Raw genomic sequence first — 13,253 nt, 5'->3', positions numbered from 1 at the left:
ATGCCCAGGTCCCCAAAGCCCATCAAGTTTAATGTGACTTTGCAGTGATACGTTGCTTTAAACTTATTTTCCTTTTTGTTTGCTATATGGGAGGTACTATGCTTTATAAATAAGATGATTTTTAAAAAGTTATCCAAGACCTAGTAGCTACCTTCCGATCACCGAGAAGCCAGTGAGCCAGTTGGCTCGTCTCCTCTCTTCTGGTGGCTGCTGGCTGCCAGCGCAGTTCCAGTGTGAGCGGGCAGGTGGCCGCGGAACAGCCCTCCACTCCGGCCCCTCTGGGGGTGGGGGTGGGGGGCGGGTGCAACGTGAGGATGTGAGAACCAGGGTTGCCCCTGGGCCTTCTTTGATTCAGGAATATGACTCTTATACTTTGTTGGGGAGAAAAAGCAGTAGAATCCCTACAGAGGAACAACTGGCCCCAGAAAGATACAAAGGAAAAATACGAAAAGACAAATGCATATTGCTGCAGTATTTTTAATATGAAAGGACTGAAAACAACCCAAATGTCAGTCAGCGGTGACTGGTTAGATAGACACTGGTATGTCCTTACAACAGAACAATTTGTAGGAGCATGTTCTGTCCAATTCTAGGGAGCGATGTCCAATATATTGTTAAGGAAGAAATACAATATTGAGGAAAGTGTAAAATAGTATGCTATCCTTTATCATTTGTTTATATCTTGTAAATGAAAGGGCAAAATGGAACAAAGATCGATTATCTATGGCAAAGCAAGGTAATAAGATGGAGGGGATACAGAATACAGACTCTCTGAATACAGTTCGTTTTGTGAATTTGGCTTTGGAACCATGTAAATAGTTTACCTAATTATTTAAAAAATTAAAATAAAAAGCAGTCTCTAAGAATTTAAAGCAATCCAAGTGAATAGCCCTAACTGTAATTCAAGTTCGGGGTGAAACCACAGGGGGAGGGACTGTTCCAACTTACTGTAAAGCAGCAATCCGTGCGTCCCTAAGGGCACAGACCCTAAGGGCACAGACCTGCAGGAGAAAACTGTAACTGTTTTCGGTAATTACTTTTGTGATGATTTTGGCGTAGTTCTTCTGAGGATTTAAGACAACGTGTAATTATTTTGGTGGTTTTGAGAAGGCGGTTTTCCAAATGAGGGAAAGAGGAGCAGGTGTGAGGCCAATGAGGTTATATTAACAACCCTGTACTTCTGAGCTGAATTCGAAATACCAATATAAACTCATGTGGTGTTTTTTTCCTTTAAAAAAACAATAAAAACTAAGAGTACATATTTCCTAGTTCTGTCTACTAAAACCAAGAAACAGAGATCAAACCACTACCACACAGCACCGCTAGCACCTCGATTTTATCTACAATTATCACTCTCCACTGAAAGGAACCAGGGCCCCTGGGGAAGTGAATGACTTCGTGGCTCGGGTGCAGAAGACACAAGATGACTACAAAACCATCAAGGACCCCCAGGGTCGTGTCAAAAGGAATCAGCCAACTTGAAGCAGTTTCCGAGGGCCAACGAGAGCACACTTTGAGCAACAGGAAGGACAGTAACTGCGATGGAAGGAAACATACACCAGCTGTGTGTTAATCATGAGTTCATTATGTACTCAGCAAACAAAACAACGGTATCCACCCTGGACATCACACAGGAGTGAAAGTCAAGGATACATGCTGCCTTTCCTATATACACCAAAGCTCAAGATAACCGACTAATAGGTGAAAAGAGGTTTCTTTTTGCAAAGTAGGACAGCTAATAAACAAAAAAGAAACAACAGCACTAGAATATTATCTGCAACCCCAAAGGAGTCCTTGGTTCTATCAGTACACATCAGAGGCTGCTAACATCAGAAAAGCAGAGTCAACAAGAGATTCTATGGCTCCCACTAGAAGCACCTATTACCACCAAGAAGGTAGTCTTGCAAAACTAAACCTAACTGGCTCCTGATTAAGTGTCTAGATATAAATATTGACATATGAGAAACAGAGAGGACTGAGGAACATGTCAAAAGACTGAACAGAGATGCACTCAGGAAAACCCAGACTGTGAGAAATTCTCTAGGACGAATGACCCAGGACTCTGTCTTCTAACGAGCCTCCAGGTTCTACAAACACAGCTAAGATGTGAGAACCACTGGACAGACCACAGGAGACTTAAGAGGCATAGCAACAAATTACCAGTCATGGACCCAATTCAAACAAACAAACAGACAGGAAACATATTTGGAGGTATTAAGGTATCACTAATTTTTTAGGTATGATTGGTATTGAGGTTGTACTTTTTTAAAGTATTTGTGGTTTAGAGAAACATGCTAAAATATGTACAGATGAAATGATATGACTGATGTTCAGGATCTCTTCAAAATTGTCACAGGTCGGGTGAGAATAGAGATGGAACGAGATTGGCTGTGTTAACCATTGAGGCTGGTGATCAGACATGAGCTTGTTACACTAGTTGCTCTACTTTTGAATGTGTTTGCGACTGTGCATGATAAAAAGCTTTAAAACCCCGCTGCCAAGCATTATGAAACTATGTCTCCTGGTCATGGGTGAAAATTAATAGCTGTAACTATTAGAGACTCTGACCTGGCACGGGTTGGAGATGTAAAAGGACAAAGGAGAGTTATTTTCCACAGGGAAATGAGGTGAGAGAGAAGAGAGAACATAAGATGACCCAAGGAGAAGGCCCAGGCGTGAGCCACAGGCAGGGCCCAGGCAGCCCGCATTCTACGTGGTGCTGTGATGACGTAGCTCGGTGATGCAAACCTCTGCTTCAGACTGGGCCTGTGGGGCATCCAAGTCATCATACACCAGTGTAGGTGGGACACCTGATCTGGAGGGCCTCTACACGCCTCACCTGGGAGGTGAGAGGCGTGTCTGGGAGCCACCCTTGCCCCCAGCAAGGAGAAAGAGCACACCGCTGTGCATCTTCCTTCCCAGAACATGGCCAGGCCCTGGGACTCCCCCACCTGGTGCTCTGCATGGGGGACTGGGTGGCCTGCAGGCTTCTGATGCGTCACTGCACCATTTGGAAACACAAGGCTGTGGCCAACAGTTTTAATAGTCTTGCAGCAACCCGGACAAGCAGATTTTCAAGCCCTGGTTCTGTTGTTGGAGAGATGGCAGCTAAGCCCGTGGGAGAAGAAGAAAAACATCAGAGACAACTTTTGATTGCATCTCACTCTTCGTCTGACAAAATAAGACAAGGATAGCGCCCCAGAAACATCCTGATGTGGGCTTGACCACTAACCTGGCAACACACGCCCTCTGGCTCCATGTCATACCAAGGCAAACATAGAGTTTTAAAATAACACATCTGAGGTGAAGTCTCACCTACATTAACATGTATTTGGACACTGAAACTTCATCATACCTCGTCCAACTTCTAAGTTTTAACCTGAACGGTGTCTCCTACCCCACTCCACCCCACCCCACCCCATGCCCAGCCCTAGCTGGTCCCTGGAGGGCATCTCCCCTGGTTCATCCATCAGAAGTAGAAGGCCTGGGATCAAGGGCAATTCAAGCATCTTCTTAAACTCCCCACGGCCAGGTGATGCCTTGTCAATCTCCCATCTGGTTAGGCCAGATTTCCACTGGGGGAGCAATCCCACGTTCACTGGTGTGTTCTTTCTTAGTCATTTATCCTAGGGGGTGCAGCCTAGACAGGAAGAGAGCTAGGCATCCCCTCCCGCAAGGAACAGGGCCAGCTCATGTTCAGGGACAGGCGAGGTGGGCAGGGAGAAGCAATAAGCTTTATTAATTCAGTTAGAATACCAGGTTATGTTTTGAGATACGGTTTCTTAAAAAGAATTAATTCAGGCAGAATCTATTCTTTAATGTTGGTATCTTGTTCTGGAAGAACCTGTGTGGGGGTGCCAGGCCCTGCACCCCTCTCTGGCTGGCAAGCATGTCACAGAGGGGACACAGATCAGAGCAGAGCACTGGGTCATGGCCAAGGACCCACCCCAGTGCCAAGTGCACAGGGCACAGCGTGACGCTCAGCATGACCGCAATAAAACAGGGCTGACAAGCACCTCAGACACCTACCTCAAGCCTTCCCTCTCCCGCTAATTCAAACTCACAGAGGCATTCACACAGCACTTCCAAAAGCTGCCCACTCCCCTGGAAAAGAACTTCAAAAAATTAGTACATAATTGAAGGAAACAACTTTAAAGCAGAAAACAAAAGTGACGGCAGCGGTCTGGGTGCCGTGGCTGCCCTTCTGTGTGCTGTGGGCCAGAGTGCAGCGCTGCCCCCGACCCCTGGGTGAACAAGCAGCTGGGCAGCTGGGCAGGGAGGGGAGGTGCCTCACAGTCAGCGCCCATGGCTGACCCTTCGGAGGAGAGGTATGAGCCTCATCTCCACACTCCGTACTCATGCACCCTTAGAAGTCATACGGGGACACGAAGATGGTGACCTTGGACACGTGGTTGGCCTGGAAGGAGCGGTCCAGGTATTCCGACATGTCAACGTCCACTTCCAGTGTCTGAGGCCCCTCCAGGGTCTGGACGAGGATCAGCTCCCCTGTCTGGCGATCTGCGCGCTGCATCACGAAGTGGCCGCGGCTGTTCCCACCCACGATGCCGAACCGAAGGCTGTTGGGTCCAGGTCGGCCGGGCACGGAGGCCATGGCCATGCGGAAGAGTGTGATGGGCGTTGTCAGGTTGGAGGGCAGAGACAGGTAGTGGAAAGAGATGGTCTTGGGCAGGTGGCGGCAGGGTCTGCTGTCCATGGGGCAGGGGTTTCGCTCACACTGACTGGGTCAGGGAGGCAAGATATAGGCAGTCAGCCTTGGGGAGGCGCAGAGGGGCTGCCCTGACCTGGCCTGTCCCTGCTTGCCCTCTTACAGAGGCCACCAGAGTGACCTTTCCCAGCCACTGGTCCCTCACCACAGGTGCCCAGAGCTACAGGCAAGTGAGTGTGGCTGGTGTCAAGGTGGCCAAGGAGGCGGCATTCCCCTGACCCACATGCGTGTGTGTTTGCACGTTGAGCGTGCACGTCTCTATCACTATAGCTTTTACAGGAGAATGACGCCAGGGAAGGTGAAGTAGCACTGGCGATGCTGGTATTCAGCCAGCCACCCCTCTGCACGCGCCGAGACCTCCAGCAGGCAGCTGGCAACATCCTGGACTGCGGCACTCCACAGTGCTGAACGCCCGTCTGCCCCAACCAGCTGGGTCAGGTCCTGAGGGAGGCGTCTGACATTTCCCGCACAAACACTGATGCGGGTAAGCTAACTTAGTGAGTCCCATCATGGTAATTAATGCAGGTCGAGTATCTCAGCTGGCTGTTAATCAAGGATGTCCCCAAGGCTGACATGTAGGCCCCTCTGTGCCTTTACTCAGTGGCTCCTGGAGCCTCCCCTCTCACTGATAGCTGCCACTCTCAGGGCACTGATTTTCTCACTGCTTCCGCTCTGCTGCACCCCCCGCCCTGAAAAATTCAAGCATCTGAGCTTGGGAAATCGATTCATTCTAAAGACAACGCTAGAGCTCTTGTGATCTTTTTCAGAAGAAAATGCATGTACTTTGTCATCGTTGTAGTTTTTCTCCCTTAAAAGCCTGTCTCTCACTCTGAAAAGAGCTCTATTAAGTGCTGAGGTTCCAGGAAGCCGAACCTTCTAGCACCAGTGGAAAAGCCGGGTGATACAACGTTACGAAGTGTGCAGGGTGTGCTATGTGAACAGGGGAAGGCGATCCTCCCCCATCGGTGTGATGTGCACCTGCCTCCTGGCCACATCACCCAGTGGTCTTCCCTCCCTGAAGGGCAGCACTGGCTGGCTGAGTGCCACCATCCCGCGTGTCAGCCAGCAGCACTGGAAAGTTACTCCTGTCGGGACAAACTGAGTTCTTATTGCACAGAACAGCGAAGCAGCTAATGTAACCACTAAAGGGAACGAGAGGCTCGGAGAATCCAGACTCCCAGCTCCTTGCCTTTCATCTTTCCTCGGTGTAAATGCACCTTCTCCCATGAACCTCTGGAAAATCCAGCCCAGCCACCCTGGGATACTCACAAGGGAGACGTCTTCACGTAGCTCACGTTGCCGCTGCTCTCCGGGCACTCGGGACTGACACACTGGAAGCCTCCGCCAGTGTTGATGCACGTGGTTCCCCGGGGACACAGGTGCTGTGGGCTCACACACTCATCAACATCTGAAATATGGGCACCCAGTGAGGGCGAAGTCCCCCGACGTCCCCTCCATCGCTGACGGGGCCACCGGAATGTGGTGTCCCACATGTGGTGAGCGTTCCCAACCTTCACGCTATTTCTTAGAGTGGGGAACCCTCCTCCCTGGGATCCTGTCCTCCCTCCTGGGTGTGAGAGCTTACGGGGGGCTGGGCAGCTCAAAAGAGTGTTCCCGCCAGACCTGCCTCCTCCTCGGCCAAGGGGCCCTGCAGTCTCCCCTCCACGGCTGGTATCACGCCCTTAATGGTCAAATTATTAGAAGCTTCTTACTCAGCTCACCCCAGGCCCAATGCAGATGGCGTCACTCTCTTTTGTATGAGTTCTCTGCTCCCTTCACAGGTGACTTTCCCCACTGCAGGATGGACAGGTGGATGGGTGGATGAAAGAAATAGATGGATGAGAGAAATGGATGGGTGGATGGATGGATGAGAGAGAGGGATGACAATGGATGGATAAAAGGGTGGATGGATGATGATGATGGGTGGATTGGCGTATGAACAGATGAATGGATGGGAGGATGGTTAGATGGATGGGTGGACAGACAAATGCATGAGAAAGATGGAATAACAGTTGTATGGATGGGTGATGGCTATCTGGATACCTTCTCCTGCTCAAATCCCAAGCTACCCATCCCACTGAGTCATGCCATGGAGCCTGAACAGGGTATCACCGGGGAGCCACCTCCTCTCATTCCCACAGCCTGTGGAGGAGCCCTCTCCCCTGTCCCCTCCTCCTTCTCCTCCAGCAGCTCAAAGCTCTCTTCTGTGTCCTGTCTCCATGGGTGACAGCGGGGGACATGGGTCTGTCCCTCCTCTAATGTGAGGCAGGCCTGGGTTAGCAGAGCCAGTTCTCCGAAACCCAGAGACCCTCTATGGCATTGGGGTTCCAGGGTGGTGACTCGGGGTGACCACACTAGGACACGGTGACTGTAAGGTGCGTCCCTTTCAGAGGCCGATGCAGGCCTGAACGGCTGTGGAGAAGACGTGTTATGCCAGGAGCCTCATGTCTCCTCCGACTGCGGGACATGGGGGCCAACTGGCTGCTCTTCCTTTGGGTCCAGCCCTGGCTGAAAGCATTGCCGAGTGGGAGGACATGACCTGACCCTGAAAACAGTTACTTGCTTAAGGTCGAAAGAGACTATTTGCCAGGATGGTTAAGTAACTCTCTTTCCTATTTATGTCAATGACAATGTAGCCTGATTTGAGAGGTCCCTTTGTTGGTGGTTTTCTAAAGACCAAATACAGGTGAGACTTTGACCCCCTAACACCCACTGCATCCCCATTCTGCAGTCCTGGCAGGTCACAGGAGCAGCAAGTGACCAGGTGCAGAGAGCCGCTCTTCAGCCCTGCAGCACTTGCCGCTGGGGCAGGGTCACTCACCCTCACAGCTCTTCCGGTCAGGCAGGGTCCGGTACCCGCTGGGGCAAGCACAGCGGTAGGAGCCGGGTGTGTTCACGCAGGTGTGCATGCAGAGCCGGGGGCGCCCCTCCTGTCCGTAGAGCTCACATTCATTCACATCTAGGGACAGAAGTGCCTGGTATGACTGCGGGGGCCATGCAGTGAGCCCTGCCCGCAGCAGAGCATGGGAAGAAGGGCAGGCACATTCCCATTCTCCTGAGCCACGGGCCCAGAAGGCATAAGGGAGGAGTGAGGGAGCTGACCAGGCTGGTGAAAGAGGAAAGGGAGACCCCACAGAGGCTGGCCTAGTACCACTCCCACCCCCAGGCAGCCCAGAGAGCCAGCCAGCTGCAGCCCCAGGCTGCCGGCCTGCTCGGCAGCCCCATCTTTGGGAATGGACTGAGAGGGTCTTGTTTGTGCTGCTATAAAATGAGGCTGCTGGCAACAACTGACCAACTCTCCTCTGGGCCTGGACTGCTGGTCTGAGTGGTTTTCAGAAGGAGCTTTGGTGATCGGGATGGTTACTAGAAGTGGCCCTGCCAGTAAAGCGAAGCCCAGAGTGGGCGGGGATGAGCCCCAGGCACCTGCCCAGCTCGGCGGGTCTACCAGGGCAGCCCCCACCCCTGTTGACTCCAGCCAGGGTGCAGGGAGGAGCTCGGGGCTCTGTCAGAATAGTGTGCAGGGCTTGGATGGAGGCCCCGCCAGGTTCTAACTGGGAGAGAGCCTGGGACCCTCTGGCTACTTTCTCATGACTCTCCCTCTCCCACAACATCTAGGTGTTAGCTCAGTCTTAGTGATCGTCTTAGCAGCCACTAGGTCAGCAATGACCTAAAACCACAGTGGGCAGGCTCTCTGAGACCACGCTTCTCCTTTGTGCCCTGGGTGAGGGTTGAGTGCGCCTGGGAGGAGGGCGGTAGGAGACCCCTTCCCTCCTGTGTCCCCCCCTGCTGTGCCCTTCCCTGGCGGTGGAAGCCCCTGTGTGACCCCCACTCCGTGTCCCCTCCCCTTGGGCCTGCCTACCTACCCTGGCAGACGCTGTCGCCGCCCGCTGCGCGGCTCAGCTGGAAACCGGCCTCGCAGCTGCAGTGCCTAGTCCTCTCCACCTGCGCGCAGCGGGGCGCCCGGCTGAAGGCAGGGTCGTCCGCCAAGCGCTCGGGGGCGGCTGCGGGGAGAAGTCGCGTCAGGCCCAACCCCTCCTGCCGGCCGGACCTGGAGAAGGGCCTGGGAGCCAGACCGGCAGCCACTCTGAGCTTACTCTAAAGGCGGTTGAACAAGGACCGTGATTCACCAAAACCCCTCTGAGGGGCCCCCCAGGGGCGCGCGGCACAACTGACGGGCACACGCTGCGCCCGGGGCCGCACGGTGGTGAAACCAGAGTCTTTGTTCAGAAAAGCTTACCACACACCCAGTGCTAACAGCCATCACCGCAGTTCACGGCATCACTTTTGGGGGCTCTTTTGTGTTGTATTCTTTTTACTTTTCTAAAGTGTCTAAGTTTTTTGTCTGTTTTTTAACCAAGAACAGAAATCAATTTTCTAACCAGAAAAAATCTGTTAGTTTTGGGAAGTTTTTAAAGAAGTTTGAGCTCTCACAGGGCTAGGGGAGATGTAGAGGGTAAAGGTGAGGGGGTGCACAAGCCGGTGCTGAGGATTCCACTTGACTGGTCCTTAGAGGAGTCGGGTTCAAAAACATCAGCAGAAGGCTTCTCCCGGGAGGGGAAACGGGCACTGAGTTTCAGATTTGCGACGTGACAAAAGTTCTGGACAAGGGTGGTCGAGCAACAATGTGAATGTACTTAATGCCACCGAACCGCACACTCAAAATGGTTAAATGGTTAACTTTATGTTTTTTATATTTTCCACAATAGAAAAAAAGGTGAAAGGATTGAAGACAAGGCACCAGAAGAAAGGCTTTCCCCAAGGAGCTAGAGACACAGGTGAGCAGGCAGCCCGGCGTGTGCCGGGAGGCCCATGGATTCTGTGAGGACGGGAGCTGGCTTTGGTGCGCCTATCGCTCCCTCCTTCTCTTCCTGGTGGGGCGCCCTGTCGTGGGTGCTTTATACATAAGGTGCCCCTGGGCCTGAGGAACAACTGCCTAAAGGGCTGTCAGTGTCCAGCACCAGCACATTGGGTTGAAAGGGGGCCCATTTCTTTTTCTGTCCTGCTTGTAAGTTGTGGAGGCAGTGGGGCCTCCTCACACCTCAGTTTCCACAGACCCCCTGCCCCCGCACCCCCTCCCCAGACACAGGAGCTAGAGGGGCCTCTGGGCTCCCGGGAGGGCAGCCTCATCCCGAGAAAACTCCCAGCAGGCTGAACAGAATCAAGATACATAAAGTAGCAAATCTCTGGGGGCAATACTTAAAGGTGACCTTGGACGGGTCCCCAAGGACATCAAGTACCAACAAAGCTCCTACTCTCCAGATTCCTCCTCCCCACGCTGAGATGCCACACAAAAATCACAGAGGACATGCCCAGGTTTTCAGGCAAAGGAACAGGACATCTTTAGGATCTGATCGTTTTATATAAGACATTTTGGTTGCACCACGGTGTGGGAACCCCCATCTACCCTACAGCTTCCGTGTTGGGTTTTCCTGTCCTCTGCACCGCAGTCGCCGTGTGTCTTCCAGACCTTCTGGCTGGAGGGATGTTGGGACTGCGTGTGGGCGGCCTCACCAGCGGTCAGATGAACAGTCACCCAGCTCTGAAGACACCTGGCCTCTAACAGTAACTCCGGACTTCGTGAGTGAGATGGGAGCGGTGGGAAGGAAAAGCCACGCTGCTGGGCTGGTCTGCACAGGAAAAACTGACCAGCGAGGGCGGCAGCAAGGACACGTCTCAGGCCCAACCCCAATCTGGGGAGTTTTCAGGTTGTGAGTCAGTCCTTCCACTTGAATTTTCTTCCATGAAAAGGATCAAAATTCTGGGTTACACAAAAGAGCCAAACTCCATCCCCGGTAACCGCCTCAGGGAACCAGAGAGATCAGTGGATGTGACACGGGGAGGAAGAGCCCACTCACTGACCTGCCTGCATCTGGTGACCCTTGACCATGGCCCACCCGCAGTGGACATCCTCACCCAGCCCCGTACAGCTACGCACCCGTCTGGGCCGGGTGCTGACAGCGGCTCCCGGTCCTTCCCGGAGGACAGAGGCACGAGTACTGGTTGGCTCCTTCCACACACGTCCCGCCATTTTGACAGGGCTGGCTGGAGCATTCGCTGATATCTGGGAACAGAAGTAACTTTCAGACGAAAGTGTGTGAGTTCTGATTCTAAAACAAACACAACACAAAGACGGGTGAAGTGTCTTTACCTGGCAGTGTGACTCCAGCACTCTGCCTCCCCTCTCTGCCCACAACCCTGCCCTCAGTGCAGAAGCTGCGATGCAGCCCACCCTCCACTCAGCAAGCCACGCACCCTGGCCAACCTGAGGCCCTGCGGCCGGGAGCCGCCCATCGCCTGCCCTGCCAGCCCGCACCCAGGTAGAACACCTGTCAGACAGGAACTCAGGTCAGAGGAGTTTTAAGAGGGAGGGAGGGATGGCCCATGGAAGGTACAGAGATGGGGAAATGCGCTCTTTCCAGTCCCTCTGAGAAGCCCTCCTGTGTGAGCAGAGAGTTCTCCTGACCCTTGGCCTCTTCTTAATGTTGGAAAAGGAAACTATTCCTTGCTCATCTATACAACAGTCCTGTGGAAAAGCTATATATAAAAGATACATATTTAAAAGTTTAATAGGTTTTTCTGTGTATGGTAGTTTTTGTTATCTACACTTTTTTGACCTCTCGCATTTTTCCACAATGGACATTTATAAATTTTCTAACTAAGAAAACAATGATCTTTTGAAACCCTCAGGCCCCATCCACATTTTGTGAATTCCTTAAACCCAGCTTGGTGGCAGCATGCCGGCACCAGGGGCAGGTCTGTGGGCTCACCGAGCGGACCACGGCACCCTGGGGACGAGTCGGAAACTTGTCCCGAGTGGCACCAGAGCACCCGCTCCTGCCTTGTGCATCGGGAGGAAGGAAAGGTCTCTGTTCCTGGTGAGAACAGCAGCCCGTGTGGACGGGTCAGCCTCCTGACCGGGGTGTCATGTAGACCAGGACACAGCGCGTACTCCTCGTACAAGGACCCAGACCCTGAGATCCTGCTTGTCCTGGGAGGAGCCGTTTCAGCTTCTCAGGAACCTCGGCCTGGCTGTGCTGCCCCCATAGGTTCTGTGTTCAGATGACCCGATTCCAGGAATGTGACTGGAACCGCACTGCACACAAAGCCACAGAGCTCAGAGCTCCCGTTTCCACCCCGCTGTCCAGCCCATCCTTTCTCACGGGCAAAGTCTGCAAGCAGCAGACCAGGAGGCCATGAGGTCGTGGGCACAAAGCCAGGGCGTGAACACTAGTGTCTTTCTTTCAGTCTGGCCCCAGCAGGGGCAGCGCCATGGTCTGTCTCGACCTGGCCTCCAGCAGAAGCACGGAGCCTGGCTGCACCTGGACAATGGGGTGCAGGTGGGTGGGGGTTGTGCCAGGTGTCCCAGGCCCCTGTGTGCCTCCTCCTCCTCAGGGTCCCCTGGCACAGGGTTTTCATTTCTAGACAGGGCCCACACCGACTCTTTCTTATCTTCATCCACGCTTGGAGGCGAGCCATGGCCCGGGGCCCAGTCCTGGTGCCCGCTCCTGTCCTGACTGAAGTGCAGCTGTCATCACGTCGCGTCTGTCTCAGGCAGTGGCACTTAGTTAAGTGCATGGCGACTTCAGAGCTACGAAGAGGCACTGGAGGAGCTGTGGAGAGGCTGGGAGGCGAAGGCCCAGCGATGGCTCTGTGACCTGCTTGCTGTTCAGTGAGCACTTACCGTTTCCCTGGAACCGAGCTCAGTGGTTCGCATGCATGATCTGACTGCTCGTCCCTTTATTTCCAATTCTTTCCCGCGTTTCTGTCGTCTAGTTTCACACTTTCCAGTTCTCCAATCACCCCACCTCTGAGGTTTAGTAATTTTTATTTATGTCATCCTATCATAGTTTTTATCTTTTTAAAATTTCTTGCTGCTTGTTTGGAATTATTAGTTACGGCTTCCTGGCATTTCTTCACCATCTGGAGACTTTATTCTCTGTTTCCCTAGTGCAGTGTGTACAGGGTTTGATGAGTCCTTTCCTATTACTCATGTGCTGCAGAGGTAAGTTTCCCTGTGGAGCTTTTCTAACCCCGAACTCCTGATGCCACAGTCATGCTGTTTTCGGCGCGGGTCACCCTTGCTCAGCTCTGCCTTTTCCAACCCTCCCCCTTCTTCTCTGGACCACCTCTTTCATTCGCACCGACTTTCCTTGTTGGGCTCAATTTGGATTCTCCTCCCATAGAGTCTTCCCACTATTGGGGCTTGTCCTGGAGCACCCTGAGAGTCCCAAGGGGCCAGATTGCTCCAGAAACAGAGATGGCCTATTGAAAGATAAGACCACACCTGAGGAAATTGGCCCAGAAAGACCAGCACTGAGACGGAGCCTAATAAAACTATTGGATATTTTTTAAGAAAAGAAAGAGAAAAAATAGGCCCTGGCTGGGTAGCTCAGTTGGTTGGAGCATTGTCCTGACACACCAAGGTTGTAGGTTCAATCCCAGGTCAGGGCACATACAAGAATCAACCAATGAATGCATGAATAAGCGGAACAACAAATCAAATTGACGTTTCTCCATTTGTGTGTCT

General features: G+C 52.6%; 1 protein-coding gene across 2 annotated transcripts in view; it reads right to left on the bottom strand.

The window, feature by feature from the left end:
* Positions 1-472: 472 nt before the first annotated feature.
* The window catches only part of FBLN7 (fibulin 7), a 35,383-nt gene continuing 22,602 nt past the window's right edge, over positions 473-13,253 (bottom strand). For both annotated transcript variants that reach the window (XM_024558584.4, XM_045193891.3), the window contains 5 exons: positions 10,662-10,787; positions 8,590-8,727; positions 7,548-7,685; positions 5,996-6,134; positions 473-4,739 (listed from right to left, as the gene is read on the bottom strand). In XM_024558584.4, coding sequence (XP_024414352.3) covers positions 4,367-4,739; positions 5,996-6,134; positions 7,548-7,685; positions 8,590-8,727; positions 10,662-10,787 — 914 coding nt within the window. In that variant the 3' untranslated portion in view covers positions 473-4,366. The remainder of the gene's footprint in view (positions 4,740-5,995; positions 6,135-7,547; positions 7,686-8,589; positions 8,728-10,661; positions 10,788-13,253) is intronic.

Source organism: Desmodus rotundus, chromosome 5 (assembly GCF_022682495.2).
Source record: "Desmodus rotundus isolate HL8 chromosome 5, HLdesRot8A.1, whole genome shotgun sequence".
NCBI lineage: Eukaryota > Metazoa > Chordata > Mammalia > Chiroptera > Phyllostomidae > Desmodus > Desmodus rotundus.
The sequence above is the reverse complement of the archived record's forward strand: the minus strand, read 5'-3'. Positions and strand labels throughout refer to the sequence as shown.